We start from the raw sequence: 22,033 nt of genomic DNA on the forward strand, positions 1-22,033 counted from the left end.
CTTAGGAAAACATATGGCTAGATAACTTTAAAGAAAAATAAAGTCCATAATTCTCCTATATGCCTTGCATTTTCACTTTTATTTATAATGCTTAGGTAGAATAATCATTATTTGAATGTGACTTCTTAGAATCAAAAGCTTGGGTTCTATCCAAACCAGGTGGACAATGTCTGAAGGCTACAGTGATGGTACAATTTCCCCATGTTTCCCTTTGCTCCTGTTTCATTATTAAGACAACACAGCCACACGGAGGCACTCACGAAAGGACGGAAATGGAAACCACCACCACACTATGGAATGTCTCGCCTGCAAGCTCGCCACATCACCACCTGCAAGGCAGCTGACTGCAAGTAGACGTCAACCTATCCTCGATAATTTATCAATCAGAAATAATGGAGTTGACCAAAGGCCACTTGAAAAACAGCACTTTTCATCATGAACAGAAAAAGGGACTAACAAGAGAGAGAATGTCCTTCCATGGTTGAAGAGATGGGGTTGGGTCGCTATGGGGTTAGTTCTCTCTCTCCATGTTCATACTTGGGTCAGGATGTCAGAAAGCAAGTTTTCTAAGGTAGACCTGCGGCCCAGCCTTTCCATTGCCAGCGATAGCGGTGTTCAATGAGTTTATTCATTCCATTGAGTTTGGTTTTACAAAATAAAGAGAATAAAATCAACTGCTTAACTTTGAGAATTGAATGAGACAAAGTGTCAAGAATGTATTGGCAGAGAACTTCATGGACACCGTGGCCCCTCCTTTGTCTCCCTCCTCAGAGCGGCTGAGGGCAATTTCCGTTGACTTCCCTCCTGAGACCTATTATATTCCCTTTCTGTCTTGTAGCTCTAACCTTGCCTTCTCCAACGTCTCCTTCCCAGTTGATAAACTTTCAACTCCCTCATCCTTAAAAATATCCAGAATCCCCATACCCTGGCTGTAGCTCTGCCCTCTGACTAAGCTGTTCTTCTACTCCAGCACCCTTTCTCCATTCATTCTTCAGGGGCCCCTCAAGAGCCAACACAGGGGCTGGCTTCCTCTTTAGGTTGTCTTACCATTAGCCACATTTCCATTTTCCTGGCTTCAAATGTTATTTGTTTACTGATAAACACTCATTTCTTGTGGCTTCCCCATGAAAGGCCTTCTAGTCTGATCTGGTCTCTTCTTACCCTTCTGACTACCCTTTTCCAGCCCCTGTAGTTACAACTTTCCTTCCTCCATGTTCTTTTCTTGCTCCTCCCATTAATTCTCTGACTCCTCTTACAAAGACAACACCACTGTTTACAGATGTCCACTTTTTCTTTGCTCCTGGGTACATGGGAAGATTGCATTTCCCCCTTCTCTCAAGTTAGATGTAGCAAAACATGTGATTTGCTTTGCTCCACAAGATGTGGGCACTTGTAATGTCCTCTTCCTGGCATGAGCATTTAATCACCAGAGTGGAAGCGTCCATCTCCCATGCCCTGGTCTCGGCTACCATACGGGTGTTATTAGCAAAGGCAGACCAGGGAACTGAAGCAAAATCCAGAAGGCTTTGCAAAAGAAAAAAAAGAAGAAAAACAACAAAACCTGTGGTTCCGTCACTGAGACTGGTCAGTCTTGACCCTTTGTTCTCTGTCCTTTCATTACAAATCCAAGAATGTAGAGCATGAGGCTTCTGGTGATGCTGCCACTCCTTTCATTGCATTTTGGCTGTTGGGTATGTTTAAATTTCGGTGAAGGAAAGCACTTAATCCAGTGATTTTTTTGGTGTCAATCAAAAGGATTTCACCCGAGATGTCACCATCAAGAGACATGAAAGCTGGATTCCTCGGGCTATCACTTCACAGTTTCAACCTACACAACTGCCAACTCTCCAGATCTTCTTCATCACAACCCTATTAGGTAAACCTAGAAGTGCTGTCTAGTTCTTCAAGTTGGAAACTTGAGTTACCTTGAGCTTTCTTCTTCCTTTACCATCCATATATAAGAAACCCCAAATTCTGTTGATTCTTCCTCTAAAGGTTAAAAAAAAAAAATCCCTCTTCTGTCCCAGTGGGTCTCAGTCATCTAGTGTCATCACCATACCTGTGACATTGTGCTGGGCAATCTTCATGCCACATCTGCCTTCCCCTCCATGCAACAGCTGGTTGAATGTTCAACCTGAAGTCTTTGGCTTTTCCCTATGATGAAGTTCTCCATGTGAAAGGCAAGGAGACTCTCACTGGTCTCCAGCCTCCTTCTTGCCTCTCTTGCCCTCAAGATCTCTACTCCAGTCACTCTGACCTCTTTCACTTCTTTCAACCTGAGTTCTGTGTTCCTTGACCTCCATCTCAGCATCGGTGAACATGCAGGTATCTCTAATCTAGAATCTTCTCTTCCATTGTTTCTCACTTCACTTTCATGAATCCTTCCCACCTGGGTTTGCAAGTCACACTTCTCAATACACCAGAAACACTATAAATATCTGCTCATTCTCCTACTCATTTTCCAGTTGAGACTCTCATCTACACCTACCCTTCCTACTGAAGTCACCTCTAACTCTCCCCTGCGGCCACTCTGTTCCTCTCAGCACAGAGTCTGCCTTGTAGACTCCAGTTGCCGGGAGGGGAACATTACTGGAGCGCATTTTCTAATTTTGTCCTTTAGTTTTTAGTATCTTCCTTTCTTGTCTCATTTAATTATATTCTTTAACATTAATATGATCATCAGAGCCTATAATTAAATCAACAATTAATCTTTTGGTTAATATATTGATTAGTCACAATAAATTTCATCTGCTAAAAATAATCTTTAGTTGGAATTGGGTGAAATTTTTATCTATGTTGTCTCAAGAGTTAAACAGCTTGGTTTTTTGAAATACACAGCACAAACTTGGAAAATTCATTTTCTTGATAACTGCACCAGAGTTTAGAAATTTTTGCTAAAAATAGGTTATAAGTTACAATGTCAGAGTTGTGTTTTTGTCTCTTTTGGGTGCCACTAAATCACAGCATAGTATCATCAAAATATATTGAATTCTACACTGCTTACTTTACAGGCAAAAATTGTGAACATAACTCCTTTCCAATAGATACAAAATCTAATAGTAAACTACCCAAAAGGATGGATAATTTATATGACTTCTTTCAACCAAAAAAGCAATAAAAGTATGACTTATGAGAACTAGACTACATTGAGAAATTAAAAGAAATGAAACCCCGGAAACCAACAAAACAGCACTAAATATAGTCAGGAAAATAGGAAACACAACAGCTTGGTACCTCCACAATTAAATAAATCTTTATATTTGTGGGGAATAAATACTTCAGCCAAAAGTTCTTAATTAGAAAGTATAATATGGATTTGTAAAATAAATATATGTCTACAGTGCATTTCAAGATACACAAATAAGCACTTTCAAAGCAAGCTAATAAGTTTTGTCCAAATGTGGAGAAATATTTTGGTCATCTAAAAGCATTTGGAGTACTGCCTGGTCCTCTAGTCCAATGGGGCTAGGGTAACTTTTTATCCATATTCAATTAATCAAATTCAAGCTTTGAAGGCACTTATTTTAGAAATCAGTTTCGCTGTTTAGTGATTTTTTGCCTTTTTTAAGTTCAGAAATGATTACATTTCCAATTCTGTGGATATAAGTATAAAGAATGTTGACATCACTTTGGATAACCATTAATGGTTTTCTCTATTTGGGTAGAATTAATTTGGGCATTCCCAAATTGGTATGCCTCATTCCAAATTGCCTCTTTTATATAGAATAAAATTACTTCTGTTTGGTTTCTGCGTCTTTTATAAAGTTAAGAACAATCGAATTAATGGCTGCATTGCAAGAATACGTATGATGATAAAATTGCAGAATCATTATTTTGCCATTTTTAAATTTGTAACAGAAATAATATTACAAGTCATATACTATATCCTTGTAAAAGTTGTAAGAAACCAAAAATAAGCAATTCTACATTTGCTACCTAATGGTATGATTCAGACAAACATTTATCAAGTTAAAAATAAGGTCCATATGCACATCAACTCTCTTTCATAAGTATCTTTCATAAATATCCTAACTGTAGAGACCCACATGAACTACAGAGGGAGGGTGAGGCTCCTAAAATAAAGAATAACATTTTAAGTGCACAGCTATCACAAACTCATTTGATATTCATTTTAATTGCAATGACTATAATGAATATACTTTGTATTCAAACAGATGTCACAAGTACTTCTACAGAAGTTCCAATATAATTCAGTCTTAGTTAAGAATGACTAAATGGATATTTAAAATCGAATGTTACCATGAAGGAAGAAAAAGTCAATTACAGCAAACATTAGCTCCTTAAAACAACAAATTAAAGATTTTCATGAAATTGTCTTCCTTCTTATTTTGACACACACAGTTCTGAAAAACAGAGGACTTGCAATGTCAACCACTCTTTTTTCCTTGGGTCAGCGGTTCTACAGAGCAACCCGGAAAGAAGAAATTGGAAGTCTGGAAAATGACTTTGAAGGGTAGGCTGGAATTCACTTTAAAACACGGAGAGACTGTTCTCTCATGGGAGATTAAAAATACTATCAATACCAATGTTTAACTAAAGTAGGGAATTATGCCATTTTTTCAATCAATTAGACAAGCCCTTATGTTCCCTTCAATCTTCTCCCACAGGAAGCAAAATACCTTCAATTCCAACAAGAGAGGACTTCAAGCCATATGCCAAAGGCATTGTTTTCCAGTCATGGCTCACAAAATTACCCATGGATGTCTGTTAAAAGGTATTATTCCATGGGCTGGGGAGATAGCTCAGTCGGTAGAGTGCTTGCCTTGAGAGCACAGGGCCCTGGGTTCGATCGCCAGCAAAACACAAAAGGAACTCTTCCAGGGGTGCCAATCAAGACCCATGAAAGCCTAGGAGTAGGCCATGGAATCAGCACATTGTGGAGAAAACTGAAAACTCAGATGCACACTCCAGCTTAAAAGCAGTTGCCTGAAGGCTAGACAACACAATATTAAAGTTATATATTATTAATTTTATTCAAATTAACTAGCATTTATTAAAAACACATCCTAGAAGTAAAAGATTTGGTATATAGAGAGTGCCCCCAAAGGCAAGTAGAATATAATAAATCTATTTTCCCAGTTCAACTTATTTAAGTTCAAGGATAATCTGCAAACATCTGGAAATAGAAAAAAATAGCATATTTACTGTTCAGATTAAAAATTCACTTTTGATTTCAGCTCAGCAGTTCTTCCCCTGAAAAGTGCATCTGGAGGTTAAAGAGAGGTGTATTTATCTTAGCCTAGAAAATGTAACTGGCAGACTGCTTTAAAACAAACGTATCCTGTTTTTCCTGAAGCTTCGTGTGCCCTACAGTTTGAAGAGGAGAGCGACAGATGCATGAGGCTTCTTGGTGGTTGAGAGCAAGAGGCACTGGGCACCTGGGTATCAGTGGGGGAAGAGAGGGAGCCGACCCAGGAGAGCAGGGCACTGCAGGTAAGCCCCCTTTCTGCCCCAGCTGGGCTCCCACCTCCAGCTGGGCTCTCCTGGTGCCTAACCTGTAAGTTGAATTTACTTGGATGTCAAAGAGAAAATTCAAATTATGGAGTATCATAGAAGTAGGAAGAAAACAAAGAAAATAAAGTTGAGGGTACCAAGTTCTTTTCTGGTCAGTGATTTGCCCCTACCCCTACTCCCATCCCAGGACTAAGAATAATAAACTGAATCTGCGAACAGAGCCTCATGAGACTCACAGAACAGAGTGAAGACAAGCTGACATGGCTCATTAAGGGCCCCTGGTTTTCCAAAGACCTTGGCTGAGTCTCTCACATTAGAAACAGGATCCAATAAAAATGCTGTTAGAAGTGAAGGTATTCAATAAAGAAAAGAGGGCAGTGAAACACACTGTCCCTGAATTTTCTATTCTGTTTCCAAAAATGTATCCAAATTAAAGGATTAACAAGAGCAATCCTGGGCTGGGAAATCCGGATACATAGTACTTGGAGGACAAGGCTTTCTCTCAAGCACAGTGGCAACTGGACGAGTTAGTGCTGTCTGTAAGAAGCTGCTTTCCTAAGGCGTGCCAAGACCGTTGCTCCTCGGGATGCTGCTCATACAAGCAAAGGGAGCAGGCTAATGCTGATGACGTCAGTGCTTCTGCAGCCTGAGGTGAACCCTCTCTGAATGAGGATGGGTGTGGGTGGACTGAGGGCACTGTGGAAGGGACAGTCGGCCCAGCTGGCCATCACTGGACAAAACACCAGGAGAGAAGAGACACTGCTTGGCCAAGCACCGGAAGGGTCAGAGGTGCTATCCTCAGCCTGTTGCCACCAAACACCTCATGGAGCAGTCTCTGTTCTCCTGGAAGCTCACCCCAATAAATCACATGGCTTCCGTGCCATCTCTGAGCACTTTGGTCTGCCAGAAACCCACCTCACTGCCCTGGCACAACTGGGTTTTGGACGAGACAGAAGGTCAACAGAAACAGCTCCTGAGCTTCAGGGACTTTTCTCCATCATCCATCACAGCCGTGCTCAGACAGTGGTCTGCAGGCCAGTAAGATCAGTGTAACTTGGGAGTCATCGTGTTTACCTGCTCAGGCTGCCAAACAAAATGTCATACACTAGGCAACTGAAATGGCAGGAATTTATTTTCTCAGAGTTCTGGAGGAGGGAAGACTAAGACCAAGCTGCTGGCCGACTCAGCTTCTGGTGAGCGCTCCCATCCTGGCCCCTTCTTTTTGGTTCCTTGCATGGCAAATAAAGAGAACAGAGAGAGCTTCCTCTCTATTCTTTACAGGCCACCAATCCCATTACATTAGGACCCCACCATTAGGACCTCAGTTAACTTGATTACTTCCTAAAAGTCCTATCTCCAAATACAGTCCTTCTGGGGCTCTGGGGTTCCACACATGACCTCTGGTGGAAGACCAAGCAGTCCCCAGCACCCATCACAAATGCAAATTCTCAAGCCCCGCCTCAGATCCACTGAGTCCAAAACTTAGGGAAGGGGCCCAGCACGTTGTGCTTTATTAGTCTCTGCGGGTTTTTCTCACGCCCATGAAGGTCTGAGAAGCACTGGGCCCAGGATCACGTCTCAGCTCTCAGTACACATTCGCCTTCCTCCACGCCTACCCCCCTCCCCCTTCAGGCCTTGTTTCCTACGCACTTTCCTGATGGACTCTCTCGGGCTAGACTTCTCACAGGACCCAAAGGATCATTCGCTTACTCACACTGTCTCCTAGAAGTTTGTTTACTCTGCCACCACCCAGAGTTGCCTCCTGCCTCTTTAATGATGCACTTCCTCAAAAGCCCAGCCATAAACATCTCTTCTCCAAACAAGACAAGGGCACGTTTTCTGAATCGAGGATTTTCATATTTTACAGGTTTGCTTGGAGTTCACAGGATGGGCTGTCTTAATTATAACATGGAAATTTACACTTGGGATGCAGTCAGATCTTCCCAAGATGACACACCATTCTGTTCCCAACCCTTTTCTGTAAGCTGCTCTGAACAACACTGGCTCCAAATTCAGTACCACTGAGGGCCTCAAATCTCCCACTGACCTCTGGCATAGCACAATGTCATTTCTGAAGTTGCATAATATTTTTAGGACACCAATATACCATTTGCTACTTAGGTTCCTAAATGTATCAGGCCCTATATAAATGCTTCATGTATTATCCCATTAAATCCTCATAGTTCCCCTAAAGCAGGTATTATGGTCTTTGCTTGACTGAAAAAGACACTGGCAACAGGCTTAATATCAGGAGATCTATTGTACACACAATGACTATAATTAATAACAATATGTTGTGTTTTTGAAAAACGCTAAGAGAATAGAATTTAGGGGTTCTCACCACAAAAAAGATAAGCAGCACATGCTAATTAGCTTGATTAATCCATTCTACACTGTATACATATTTCAAAGCATGCACATGATAAATAGATACAACTTTTGTCTATAAATTAAGTAATTTTAAAAAAAAGTTCAATTAACTCCCCCAAAGTCACATGCATGGAAAATGGGAAGGTTGTGGATTATAAAGCCAGAATTCTTTAATTCAAAACAGGTGCTTATTTCTACTCTGGTATGCTTGATGCATGCAAAGGATCAGCTTTCTGTTCACTTCTTGGGTTTAGTACCAAGACCTCCAAAGCACATGGTCCTTCTTGCAGTTAGGCTATTTCCATAATATCCCTTGGGACCTCTTTTCTCTCTATGACCCAAAACAGTCTCATGCACGTGTGTGTGCATACACATGCCCAACTTTATTGCTGAAAGCAGGCTATCGTGAAAAAAAATTCAGTCTGGACTTTCTGAGACAAACAGATACTGTTAAATGACTTGAGACTACAAAGGGCGGCGAGTCTTATTGGTGTTCTCTCTGTGGTTTACTTGCAGGCGGCCAGTGGAATGCTTTCATCTTTACATTAAAGACACCTGAAGAACTCAAAGGGAATTACTTGAAAGTTCAAAAAGAGCTCTGACAAACTTTTTGCCCAAAGCAACAACTGATAATTAAGCACCAGATGCAGTCTTGCATACATATATACACACAAAATTGCAAAAACCTATAAACTTAAAGATATGAAATTTCTTTAAAAATCATACATTCTTAGCTTCCATTTTCAGAAAACAATCTGAGTGATTATATGTTACTTATTCACAGCCATCTGCACATTGAAGGCTGGACTACAAGATAATAAACTCCACCTGTTGGACAACTTAGGTCATTCCAAACACCAGCTGAGATGGTAATGAAAGTGACACCCGGTCCTCGGCCTACCTGGGGTGTTCAGCAGCCTGGACATCTTGCAGAAGTAGGAGACGTACTGCTCACAGTACTCTGCGCTGCTGGTGATGGCGCTGATCTGATCCATGGAGGCGCTGTAGATGAGCTGGGTCACAGAGTACTTCTCTGGGCTGTAGCCCACCACAGTCGTCTGCATCTGCAAGTCGTGAGACACGATGGTCCACACTTTGTCCTCTGTGGGCAGAAAAAGCACCACAATGGCGGAACATTAGCAGGCAAAGTCTTTCTCAAACGTCAGAAAATACCTAAGTTACACTTTAACCCGTATTGTCGCAGGATGGGTGTAGAACAGAGCCATCCTTAAAGTAATCCTTCCTCTTTTCTCATACATATAGTCTGCTTTTAAGAACAAAGTAGAAAAATAATATTTTTATTAAAAATAAATGCAAGATACCTCCTGAAAGCAAAACAAAACTAAAAGAGAGCTGGGGTACCTGACTGGCGTCAATATCTGCTGCGCAGAGCGTGAGCAGCCGCGTTCACTCCATCCCACCTCTAACCACCCTCCCTCCTCGGTCAGGAGTGGCTCTCTCCTAAGGGAACCGTGCCCTCTGAAGACACTGGGTTCCCTGCATCCTGTTTGCTCTAATCAGTATATGCATCTTCCTCTTGTCAGCAGATGTTCTTTCACCCCAACCTTTCAGGCAAAATTAGACACTGTATTTATCTGTTACTGAGATGCCCTGCACATGTGGAATCAAGCAAGTGGGCAATTATCTCAACAGTGTGGACCCGGAACATGTCAGTGTGAGAAAAGCAGCAGCAGATATGAGATAAAGTTAAATAAAAACTCTCGATATATTTGGATTTTAATTAGAAGCATTGCTAAGAAAATGTTGTATTTTAAAAATATAGACTATGTCCTAAATGCAGCCTGGAAAAGTTCCAGAACAAGGTCCAAAGCCTAGTACCACAGTATCCTCACTAAACACTAATTTCCAGTTGGAGAAAACTGGGGTGTCTGGAGAAATGACTGATTCCAGGGTTTAAAATGGAGCGAGGTCACATTACCATACCAGAAGCAAACTACCAGGCAGCACGAAAAACCCCAGAACCAAGGAAGGGACAATTCTTACATCCAGAAGAATTTCCAGCAATGGATTTAAATACATCAAACATATTTAAGACCATGAATTAATTAATCTTTAAGAAAAAAGTTTAATGTTGTGATATATTGGTTAACCAATTCATTCTGAATATTGGCAAATGTAGGCAAAGAATGAAGCATTTGGCCTATGGTTCCTATATGAACTGTACTGTAAGTGCTCTCTTCTTAAGGAAATATTTTAGCTCATGAAAGAAAACTAAATAATAGAATGGGTATCATCATTTTACAACTTCTAAGTTAGTAGGATCCGGTAATGATTTCTAATGGCTGGTCTGTGCCTCGAGATGGGCATGTACAGCTAACAGCACAAAAGTGCAACCTAGACCTAGCAAGGACGTGGCGAGCTTACAAACCCCTGCCAATTTCCAGAAACAGGGCAGACAGGAGCCTATTCAGTGGCAGCCTGGAGAACTGCTCTGTAAAGTCCATGTTGCGGGGAGCTCTATAACTCAATCCAGTTTCTTTGAACTGATAAATTACAGAGGAAGAGGAAGGGTGTGAGGAAGGGGTGAGAGTGAGAGTGTGCTACAGAGAGTCATTTCCTGAACTCTCCCAGGAGGGTTTCTTCATTTCAGCAAGTGGCAGCTCCACTCCTCCAGGTGCCCCAGTGAAAGAAACACTGGAGTCACCACTGACTCATCAGCCACCTCCATTGACAGTGCACATTTTAATTAACCCCTTTTATGTCACCCTCCCTACATTAAAAGGTGGTGGGGGCAGTTGGGCTTGCATAGCAGAGCAGGCCTTCAAAAATATGAGTTGAAGGGAACAAATAAGTAAAAGGTAAATAGAACAAAGTTACTGGGAACTACTCAAAGCCATGCTGGCTCAAATTCTGGCTCTGCTCTGATGATCCTGAGAGACACTGGAGAGTCCCTGCCCTTCTCCAAGGTCTGATTCCCCTCTGCTATGATAACATGACTGTGTTACAATCCCGCCTATTTGCTCATCTGGAATCACCTAAAACAGGCTCAGTCATGGCACCCATGCAGGAATGTATCTTCTGTGGGAAGCTCACTTTTGCCTGTTTAGAACTGCCTTCCTTGGTTCCACTGATCAGCAGGAAGCTGTTCCATATACTAGTCATTCTGTTGCCATATGATGTGACTCCAACAACTAACTGATTTTCTTTACCCCCAGACTACAGATTTACCTTCACTAAATTAGAGATACATCAGTTAGGTTAGCTTTATCTCTTTTTGGCTATAAGCAGCCTCTGACACAGAACTCTCCAATGTCTGACACTACTTCTCTTTCTTTTTTTTAACCAATCCCCATTGAGAGCCTTATTCTCTAGCAGTACCCCAGAATCTCTTTCCTTAGCTCATGATGGACTAGGTTTTTGACCTGACTTCTTCTAAGACTCAAAAAAAATCCTTTCTAATATACATAAAATATTAGACCTAAAGGCAAGAGTGTTTATCAGCTTTCCGTACTATACCATATACCCGAGATCATGAACTTATAAAGTGAAAAGGTTTATTTTGGCTCACAGTTTTAGAGATTGATGTCCAGGATTAGTTGGCTCCATTGCTTTGGGCCTATGGCACATCATGGTAGGAGCACATGGTGGAGCAAAGCCACTCACTTCATGGCTGGGACATAAAATGAAGAAAAAGGAAAGGCTTGTGGTCCCATAATCCCCTTCAAAGGCACGCCTCAAGAGACCTGAAGACCTCCCTTCAGGCTCTACCTTTTGAAGTGTCTGCCTTCCACTTCTAATGCCATGGGTGTGGGAGCAGCCTCCCACACACGGGCCTGTGGGGGACATTTAAGATCCAGAATGCAGGAAGCATCGATTTCAAAAACACCAGAGCCGAAGGTCATCCAGTTATGATCTCTTTTCTCTGCAGCTGCAGTAACTCTAAGAACAGCAGCAGGTTTCTAACACGGTAGGCGTGGTGCCTGCTGGGCCTTGACCTCTCGTCCGTCCCTCCTGCCACCCACATCCAGATCACACCCCAGTGCACTGTTTTCTTTATATCTGTTATAAGCTCTGCTACTCACTCAGCAGCATCACTGAGTACCTACTGTGTACAGACACACGTCTGGCCAGTAGGGAAACCACGGTAAAAATGCGTTAATAAAATTTGTAGCTTAAGTTCAGACATTTGAGTAGGAAAAACACCCAGATAATAAGCATGCATACACATACACACATATATATATATAGTTTGAACTATCTATCCTTATATATGGATATATATGGAAGTGGCAAGGGGAAAAACAAAATCAAGGAAGGGAGGGAAAACTGTGTATGGTGACTGCATTTTAAAGACAGAGGAAACCTTAAACGGCCCCACTGAGAAGGTAAAGTTTGAATACGTAAGGTAGCCATGTGAACATCTGGGGAAAATATTCCAGAAAGAGGGAATGGAGATGCAAATGCTCTCACCCTGTAATATTTATATTTCTGGATGGATCCAGGTAACAAAAGAGCCAGGCAGGGAGATGGGAGAGTACAGGATTCGAGGTCAGTGCTGCAGCGGGGTGGTGGGCACAGCAGTAGAGCCTTCCTGTGACAGTAAGGGATGTGGCTTCTGCTCAAGGGGAAGGGATGTTGTTGGCATTGGAAGGTTCAGGCAGCATGTTCCCACTTATTTACAGACATACTGCTTTTGCTTCAATTCTTATTATTTCAGAAAGTTTTGGAAAAGGATGATATGCACACTTGTGTATTTCCTAAAGAGACTTTTATAGTATGTATTTTACAAAGACATTTAAAACTTTTTAGTTTAAGACAATTTCCATGGCAATTGTGAGCATATATAAATGCATGAGCTTTAATTTGATGGCGTAAAACAATTACTGTTGATGAACTTTGCAAATGATTTTGTAATGCTCATATACTACACCTTGCCATGGTTTCTTGGAGCCATTAAGTCTTAAATGAAAGGTGAATATTAATGGATATTAACAAATTTTCAGGTATTCATCATCTAGAAGAGAGAAGGTGGTTCCACTGCAGATTTTCCTTTGCTAGTACTGTAGGAGGAATAATTAAGATTCTTATTCCTTTATTCACAGTGTGTACTTACAATGTATATTATCACCTATGTGCAGAATGTAAATAAAAACTACTGCATATGGCAAATTCCAGATTTCTACAGTTTATTTTTATGAAGAAACAGTCGATAAAATTGTGCTTCTTTGCAAATACTGTCTTTGGAGTCCTGTGTTATAAAAATGACCTTTGTGATTATTAAGAACTCAGTATTTCTTATTTCATCTTGCCATCATACATTTTAAAGTTGTCACATTGTGTTTTGTGGGGAGTACAGCTGACTTAATGAGATATCTCAAACACCAGGTACACAGGGAACACGCTGTGGACACACATCCTTGTCTTTGGCCATAGTGGGTCCTTAAGATTAAGCACCTTGATAATGATGACTACATTAGAATGGTCCCTCTGTTACCAGTGGCCCCACATCCTCCTCTGTTTATCAATCTCATGAGAACATAATTCCTTGCCTGACTGGAGTTGTGACCAGGGATTGCTAAAGGCAGGAAATGACCAGGGAACAAAGCAAAGAATAATCCCTCCCAGAACAGCACCTCTTCCTTAGTTATGTGTACACTTGTGCTCTGCCCCCTTCCACAGAGCCACAGACAATCCAAATTCACAGGAATATATAGTATATGTAATTTACTTTAACAGAAGTCCAATCTGAGCTGAGTCTCATGGGGCACGTTTTATGTGTTCTGTACTCCTGTGTGTGTAGCTAAAGGTTATTTTTACTTTTCCAATCATAGCACCTTGCTGATTAAACCTAATTCCTTACTCTAAGATCTTTTCCTCTATCTTCATTAATATTCTCTCTGAAAAGATTTTTAGAAAGAGGAAATATTTATGACTACCTAAATTTAAAATGATATATAAAACTTGTTAGAAGGACTGTGGGCAACATACAACATATACTCCAAATTCCTTAGTGAATATTTTGGCCATCTTTCTGCTACTGCAACAAAATAATTGAGTTAACAAATTTATAAAGATACAGGGTTTATTCTGGCTTGGTGTTTTGGAGGGTTTAGTCCATGACCAACTGGCCCCATTGCTTTGGATCTGAGGTGAGGATGCATATCATGTCATGGAGTGTGTGGTGAAGAGCACTGCTTGCCTCACAACTGAGATGAAAGACAGAAAAAGAGGAGATCAGCATTTCACAACCCCCTTCAAGGACACACCCCCTAACTTCCTCCTACTAGGCCCTACCTCTTAAAGGTTCCATCACCTCCCAATAACACCAGTTTGGAGCACAAGTCTTTAACACAAGGATCTTTGGGAACATTCCAGATCCAAACCATAATGGCTTCCATATTACTTACAGTTATACTTCAGGGATGACTTTGAGTCTCTTACTGTTAGCAAAACAACAGGAACTAAGTCATAATATAAGCTTTGCTTAAGATTTTCAATATTGCATGTAAGCCATGGCTTGCTGGATAAAGCTAGCAAATTCATTTTTCAATATCTCTACATTTCTTCTCTGTCTTACAAACTATATCCCACTAATGCTGTTTCCTTTGGGTATAAAAGTCTTAATGGTCATTATCCCGATTTAACCAGTCAACATTCAAACATCAACTATGAGAAAGATATGATCAAGGACCTCCAGTTAAATGCTACAGCATCAAATCAAAGTTGCTTTCTCAAGACTTAAAGTTTTGCAATCTTGTTATTATACATAACATTAAAAAGGGAACGAGAATGGCACTTACAAGAAGCCACATTCCTCGGTGAGAATTTTTAAATATTAAATAATAACAAAACAAAGTCATCTTTGAGAGCATCCACTTTGACTTTTCTATTAGATATGAAGAAGACAAGTCTCAGAAGGGATAAGGGACTTGCCCAAATGAATACTCAGATTTAATGGCAAAATTCAGATGTATTTTCCCTAATTCTGGATTTAGTGACTTTTTCACTCTAGCCTGCATCACTGACCCAATGACATTGTGCTTGAGAACATTCTGTCTTGCCCAGAATGTGTTTTGTTTTCCTTTTGGGGGGGTTAAGGGAGGAAGGTCAACATATAGAAACTCTTTTAGCCTTCTAGTGATGTTACAGTAACTGACAACAGCATTAACCTATCGCAAAAAGGACAATGGCATATATTGGTAAGCTAATTCTACCGTGACTGTGTTCACAAATTCGATTATGTCCTGAACTGTTCCAGCACTATGGCACAGAGATGGATAAGACCTGAGCTCTCATCCCCAGTGAGCTCATGGTCCCACGGAGGTGAGAGAACATTAAACTCAATTACAAATACCAAAAAATACTAAAACGTGGGTGTGGAAGGCACCGTGGTCCATTTGGAAAGCCCATATAACCCAGTTCTAGAAACCAGGAGCAATCTGGTGGAAATGGCATTAGAGGTGAATCAGATAGGTAATGGGGAAGAACCTTGAAGATAGAGAAGACGGTTAGAGCAGCCTGTCATACTTATTGCTCAGACTAAATACCTGGAGACAAGAGGGATTTAGTTTATGGAAATGAGGGATCCGAATGGGTTGGAAATGGAAGGATCCGGAAAAGTGAAGGGTATAAGATTGCCCTCTCAAGATTGAGCCTGGGTTAAAAGATTTAGTGTGTGGTCATCAGTATGATTATTAAAAACACATGAAAATAAAAGATTAATTTTTTAAAAAATAATTCCTTTAAACACAAGAACATATATAATATTCATTTATTAAAAAGATATATTTAATTGCTCATAATATGCCTGCTATTTGTCTTAAGTTTTAAAGTTAAAGCATTGAGCAAGATAAAATGTCCTTTGGCCTAGGCAATCTACTACTCTCCTTAAGGCAGAAAGCAAACAAGTAAGCCAACAAATAACTAAAGTGTTTCCTTGTTTGTATCTTCTGTGATTAAAGCTTGGTAGGGGAAAACAGAGTAAGGAGGGAGAGAGACAAGTTTAAGTCAATTGGTAAAAAAAAAGCCCTCTTTGAGAAGGTAATATTTGAGCAAATTCTAGAATAATTTGAAGATCAAAGGAAAGAATGCTGAGGCTGAACTAAGAACTAAGGTAAAGGCAGGAGGCAGGAATAACTTGGCAGGTGAATTTTCAGGAGTAATGAAGAGAGGGAAGAGTAGGGAACAAGGCAAGACAGAGAAGCAGGGCCCAGGTTCAGCAGTGACCCCTAAGCCCTGTGAGGACCTTGAACTTGTTCTTAGCTGTTATCGGAGCCATGCTGCCTTGGCTTAAAACACTTAAAGCAAAATCTATTTATAGGGAAACCTGAGGATCCCTGGGACATTGAAGGGTAGCAGTGGAGGTGATGAGAGAGAGTTAAGAACATAATTTGAAGACAAATCCAGCAAGAGTTGGGGGTGCTTTTGATGAGACGGAGGGAAAAAGTAAGACAAGATTACAGTGAGAGTTTTGCACTGAGCATTTCTCTGGGCAAAAGATGTTGCCTTTTACCAATATGAGAAAGATTGTGGATGGACAGAAGGAGCCAAAACAGAGACCAAGATGAGGTCACTGATAAGGTAGAAATGAAGTCAGAAATCCACATGATGAGTTTCAAGGGACAGGGAATAGAGATGAGGTAAAATCCGGTTTTTACTAATTTTTTTTTTCTACTAAGGATGAAACCCAGGGGCTCTTTACTATTAAGCTATATTCTTAGCCCCTTTATTTTATTTATTATTTTTAAATAGGATCTTGCTAGGTTGCTGGTCTGGAAATCACAATCCTCCTGCCTCTGTCTTTTGAGTGACTGAGATTATAGGCATGTGTTACCAAGCCTGACCTGTTCTTTAATTTTTAAGATAATTATTGTAGTTTTTAATGTGTTGATGATCCAGTAAAAATGTGTTATATATAAGTGCATTAATTATAGCTTTACAAGCGATAAGGACCTATTATTAGTTGAACTCATATTCCACTGCTGTGGGTATGTTATGATTATAACTAAAGACAAATACATTATATCTTACTGAATTCTTAATTTTAGAAACTTGGGTTACACAGGTTTGGTTTATATTAGGAATACAAGGACAGTTTAATAACAAAAAATACTAATGCAATCTATTAATTCAATGGCACACCACAAAAATACATTAGAAAGTAAAGAGAAATTTCAAGAGAATCAGCCCTACAGGGATAAATTGTACCTCCCATATTTAGGTGTTAAAAAAATCTCAATGAATTGGTAATAAAAAATATTGAATAAAATAAAAGGTTTAAATGATTAGTCTTGAGATAGAATTCTTCGCTTTCATCAGAGAAAGGACATGCTTCACTCAGCATTTGCTGGGACTTAACCATGACAATAAGAAAAATAAAACAAAATAGTAATTGTGCTAATAATTTTAAGGATTGAATAAAAGAGAGTTGATACATTTTCAGGACTTAGAAAAAGTGATAAAAATTGTTCAACATGAGAACAAAATATAAAAATCATAATTCTAATAACCAAAAGAGAAAATACATTTTAAAATACAATTCATGATAAAATAAAATGGAATCATTCAAAATATATGCAAGATCTTAATGGAATGAAATTTGAAACTTGGTCAAGTATTATTAAACAAGAATCACATAAATGAAGAAGTAATCTATACTAATGGTTTGAAAAAATCCATATAATAAAGATATCAAAATTTTAAAAATTTGCCTATAAATTAAATGCATTTCCAATTAAAATCCAAAATAATCAAGCTGTGTGTCAATGAAATTGAGCAACTGATCCAAAAATTTCTATGAAAAAGCCAAGATCCAAAAGTAGCCAAAACCTTCTTTAAGAACAAAGTTGAGACAACTGGCCTATGAAAAATCATGGCTAAGTGGGTTGGTTACAGGCATAAATGATTAGAATGAGGAAACAAATTTTTAAACACTTGGAGCAAAATCTATATATATGTAAACTTTATTTTCATTAGAGTTGGAATTCAATATCTATAAGAAATTTCTAATTGTATTGAAAGAGAAAAAAGGTAATCCCTCTCTTTAACCCTACATAAAAATCTATTCCAAGTCAATTAAAAGCCTAATAGAAAACCAGGGCTTCAGAATACATAGAAGGCATAAAATAGTACTTTTATTTTTTTAAACAAGGCATAAAATACGCATATGGTAGTGGACAGATGGATACATCTGAGTTTGATAAAATTAAGCCCTTTTATTTATTCAGATTTCATAAACCATGTTAAAAGATAAGCCACAGAATTATTTGTAAGATACAGTTCTAGCAGAGATAAACTATAAGTACATTCTACTTCAATATGGGTTAACTTGAAAATCAGAAGACTGAGTGGAAAATACAAGTGAAAGAAACCTTTTCAGTAGGATGTCACTGTTGTGAAGTATAAAGGTACCAAATATCAGTAAGGTCTTGTAGGGATTGAGGAAGGAGAATAGGGTTAGGGACAATTTTATCTTCACTGTTAAATTTCCTGAGTGTTGGACATCCACCAGAAATATTTCATTTAGAAACAAACAAGGTACAGTTAATTTCAAGTAAACTTTATATAATAAACATCTAGATTCACAAAAGCAATTAGGAAATATTGATCACTTTAAAGATCTGTGTATTCTTTACTGAATAATTTACAAAATAATCTCTTAGTCACCACTTCTGGTTATTTAAAAACTCAATTCTACAAAAGTGTTTATAAAACATTCAGGCAAAAGACTCAGCATAATTTTAGATTATAATACAGTTTTGTCTTTGTAATATAATTTGAAAGTTTTATCAGTCTTTTAGGTATATAAGTCAGTATTAAAATAAATTTACAGGGACTGGAGTTGTAGGTCAGTGGTAGACAGCTTGCCTAGCACAGATGAGGCACTGGGTTGATCCTCAGCACTGCATAACAATAAAAATAAATAAAATCAAGGTATTGTGTCCATCTACAACTAAAAATTTAAAAAATAAATTTATAGGTTGTTACTTTTAGGTTTTCCCAAAATGTGTAATTCTGATCCTATAAACTAAATTATAAGTTTTATTTTCTAGAACAAGCTAAATTATTAGTTTTTACATAATTAAATTATTAGTCTTTATTTTTCTCCCTGAATACACATTGTATGAGCATCGCACACATTTTTGTGAGCCTACAATATTACAAGGGTCTTTCTCCAGGGTTGGCTGTGCTGATTTGGGGCATTTCATAACCCAGCCATGTATGTTGGTTGGGTGGCATACTCAGCTTTAATCACGTGCAGAGAAACAGGTATGAAAAGCAGATGGAGCTCCGCAGGAAGCACGGAGGAAATGAGCTCCAACTGCAGATGCTGTTCTGCAGGTGGTGGGAAACGTTGATTATTTCTAAGCTCACGACTCCAGTCCAAAGATGGAGGACAAATCAAGTGCTGTGAACAAGTATAAATAACAGTTGCTCATTCTCACCCCCCTGAAAAACAATTTAGAATCTTTCTGTCTTTTTTCTAGAAAGATATTACTATTTTCTTGGCAGAGGAATATTTGTTAATGTTTTCGTTCCATTAGAGAGGTGTTAAGATTCTTTCACAATATTGGGAGAGTGATTGACTGCATTTATACCAATACTTAGAGGAGCTAATCTTCCTTTCCCTTTTTCTCTCACACCAGGCAGAGATATAGTTTGTCTCTATCTGATAGTTGGGTGTTCATCTTTGTGACAATAGGGGTTTTCTGACCTATGTAACAAGGGATGCTACTCTTTGGTTCTTGCTTCTTATAATGGTAATTAGATTTTGATCTGAATTCAAACATGGAGACTAAGGATATGTCATCTTAGTTCAGTGATTGACCACCCCAGTGGTCATTTAAAGACACCACTCCCTGTTATTTAAAAATACTTAAGACATATTGCATATACTTGGTTAAAAGAGTTTAAAAAACAGCCAAGTATCAACTCTACCGCACTGACCTCTGCAGGTCCCCTGGTTCAGGGCTTTGTCTTTGCTGTTCCCTCTGCCTAGAAAGTGCTTCCCCAGAAGGCCTCAGTGCCTGCTCCCTTCTCCTCTGCAGCCTTGGTTAGAGGGCATGCCTTCCTGAAGCCCACCCCATCCACTGTGTTGAGCAGCCTCACCTCAGGCTCAGAGCCATGAATCTGGCCATCTGTGGACTGACTCCTCTCAAACTGTGAGCACCAAATAAACCTCTCCTCTTCTACATTTCTCTCTTCAAGTCTGACTTGTCCAAAGTGGCTGAATCACTTGTTAAAGATGATTCTTCGAAGAAAATATATCCACAGTCATATTATCATATCTAAAGACAATCTAAACATCTGCCAGTGTCTGGCCAATATTCACATTTTCCTAGTTTTATCACGATTGCTTTATGTACAGTTAGGATCTAACTAATGTCTGCACTTTGGTTACTTACAATATTTACAAGATATTAAACTTCAGGGGTTGCTAAAGAGCCACATAAAAATGTATAAGGCACATCTTCTTAGAACATCACCATTTTCTTTCTGGGTTAAACAGCAAGATACTAATTATTCCATGTACACATTCTCTCAGTACGTGGGAGCCAGAGCCGTGAGCACCTGAGCCCCATTTATTGCAAGCTTTGGTTACTCCACGCGTTGCTCTAGGCCCTGGGACTGAAGACGAACAACATACGTTTCACGTTACCAAAGAGCGAGTGGGAGAAGGTACACAGAATAATCAGAGTGCAGACTAAGCATGACATGCATTTCCAGGAAACTGCCAGAATAATGTAAGTAATAAGATTGAGCATGTAAATCATAAACCCACTTAGAACCAGTACTGAATTCTTTAATATGCATAATACTTAAAAATTCTCTAGTGTATTTTACATACACCCACATACCCACCCCCACACACCACATTTCATTGCCAGGGAATTTTATTTTCAGTTAGCAGTTAATTTAAACTTAAACCTTAATAAGCTAACCTGAAAAATTACAGTCTATTTGTTTCTATGTGAACAGCTTTGATGTAGCAGAAAACACAATTGAAAACGACAGCTGATTTGCTGGGCTAGGACAGAAACTCGTAAGATGGCCCTTCCTTCTATGTTGACCCTCGTTTACATCACTGACCCTCCAGCCTGGGGGACTCAGGCACGTCCCGGCCACTGATGTCTCTGAGGTACTGAGGGCTGTCATACAAGTGACTTTCCAGAGACGGGCTGTGGCCCTTTCTCCCCTCTTGCAACGCAGGCACAGGCTTAATTAAAGATTTTTGATGAGACAGATGACATTTTTCACCTTGGAAGAAAATCCCCAAATAATCAATTCCTCTAAGTATCTAATTTTCCCCATTAACTCAGTTTCTATTCACTGGAGCAGCCCCATTGCGAGGAACATTAGCAAGACAGTCTGACAGATTACATTCCTTAGTGAGGATAATTAGCTAGAAATAACTTTCTAGGGAAAGAAAACCCTTAAGATTGCAGAGTGAACATACTCAAGGGACCGAAAGTGGTGTTATCACCTTAATTTTAACAGAAGTACAAATGTATTAGGTGATTTCACCTTTCATTTTTTTGATCCTAAGCAAGGATTACCAAATATTAAAGCACCTCTAAACCCAGCAAGTTCTGCTGCACACCAGGAACACCCTGGCCTGTCTTAGTACCTTAGGTCTCTGCTTCTAAGAGTATTTTACCAGAAAACACTCCCCTCCCCACTCCCAATCCCTCAATGTCAGGCCAAGTGCAGATTACCTGTCCAGATCTTTCTGCTTCCCTGACAAACGACATTTACGTCCTGGTTTACATCATATGCGATGTAGCCCCGACCCTGTGAAGACCACTGTGCTCCATGTAAGTGTCATTTTTCTTGCTTAAGCCTTATTGCCTGATACCCATACTTCCTATGGGTATTCAAGTGCTCAAGAATAATTGTTGAATCAAAGAAAGAAGTTATGCTAAAAATAAAACAAGGTGTCCTGCTCAGCCAGATGACCACCTGAAACCCATGTAGACGTAGGTAGAGTTTAATGAACACACAGGACATATTTTCCCATATCCTGGCAAACCTCTGGCCTGGGAACGGAAAGACAACTTTGTTGGAGAACTGTTCCAGAAAATGAATGGATTCTTCAGCTCTTGGCAAGAAGAAAATAAAGTGACTAATAAAAATCATCTTTTTTGTCATTGCCATTTCCCTATGTTGGTGACACTTAGGTGATTCATTTATAAAAGTATATGAGGCAGTAAGCCTTCTGAGTTTTTAT

The 22,033-nt window shown here is 39.5% G+C and overlaps 1 protein-coding gene across 2 annotated transcripts in view; it reads right to left on the bottom strand.

Annotated features, from left to right (window-relative positions):
- The window catches only part of Cntnap2 (contactin associated protein 2), a 1,961,892-nt gene that overhangs the window by 656,185 nt on the left and 1,283,674 nt on the right, over nucleotides 1–22,033 (bottom strand). For both annotated transcript variants that reach the window (XM_047561468.1, XM_047561470.1), the window contains exon 13: nucleotides 8,747–8,947. In XM_047561468.1, coding sequence (XP_047417424.1) covers nucleotides 8,747–8,947 — 201 coding nt within the window. The remainder of the gene's footprint in view (nucleotides 1–8,746; nucleotides 8,948–22,033) is intronic.

Source organism: Sciurus carolinensis, chromosome 8 (assembly GCF_902686445.1).
Source record: "Sciurus carolinensis chromosome 8, mSciCar1.2, whole genome shotgun sequence".
NCBI lineage: Eukaryota > Metazoa > Chordata > Mammalia > Rodentia > Sciuridae > Sciurus > Sciurus carolinensis.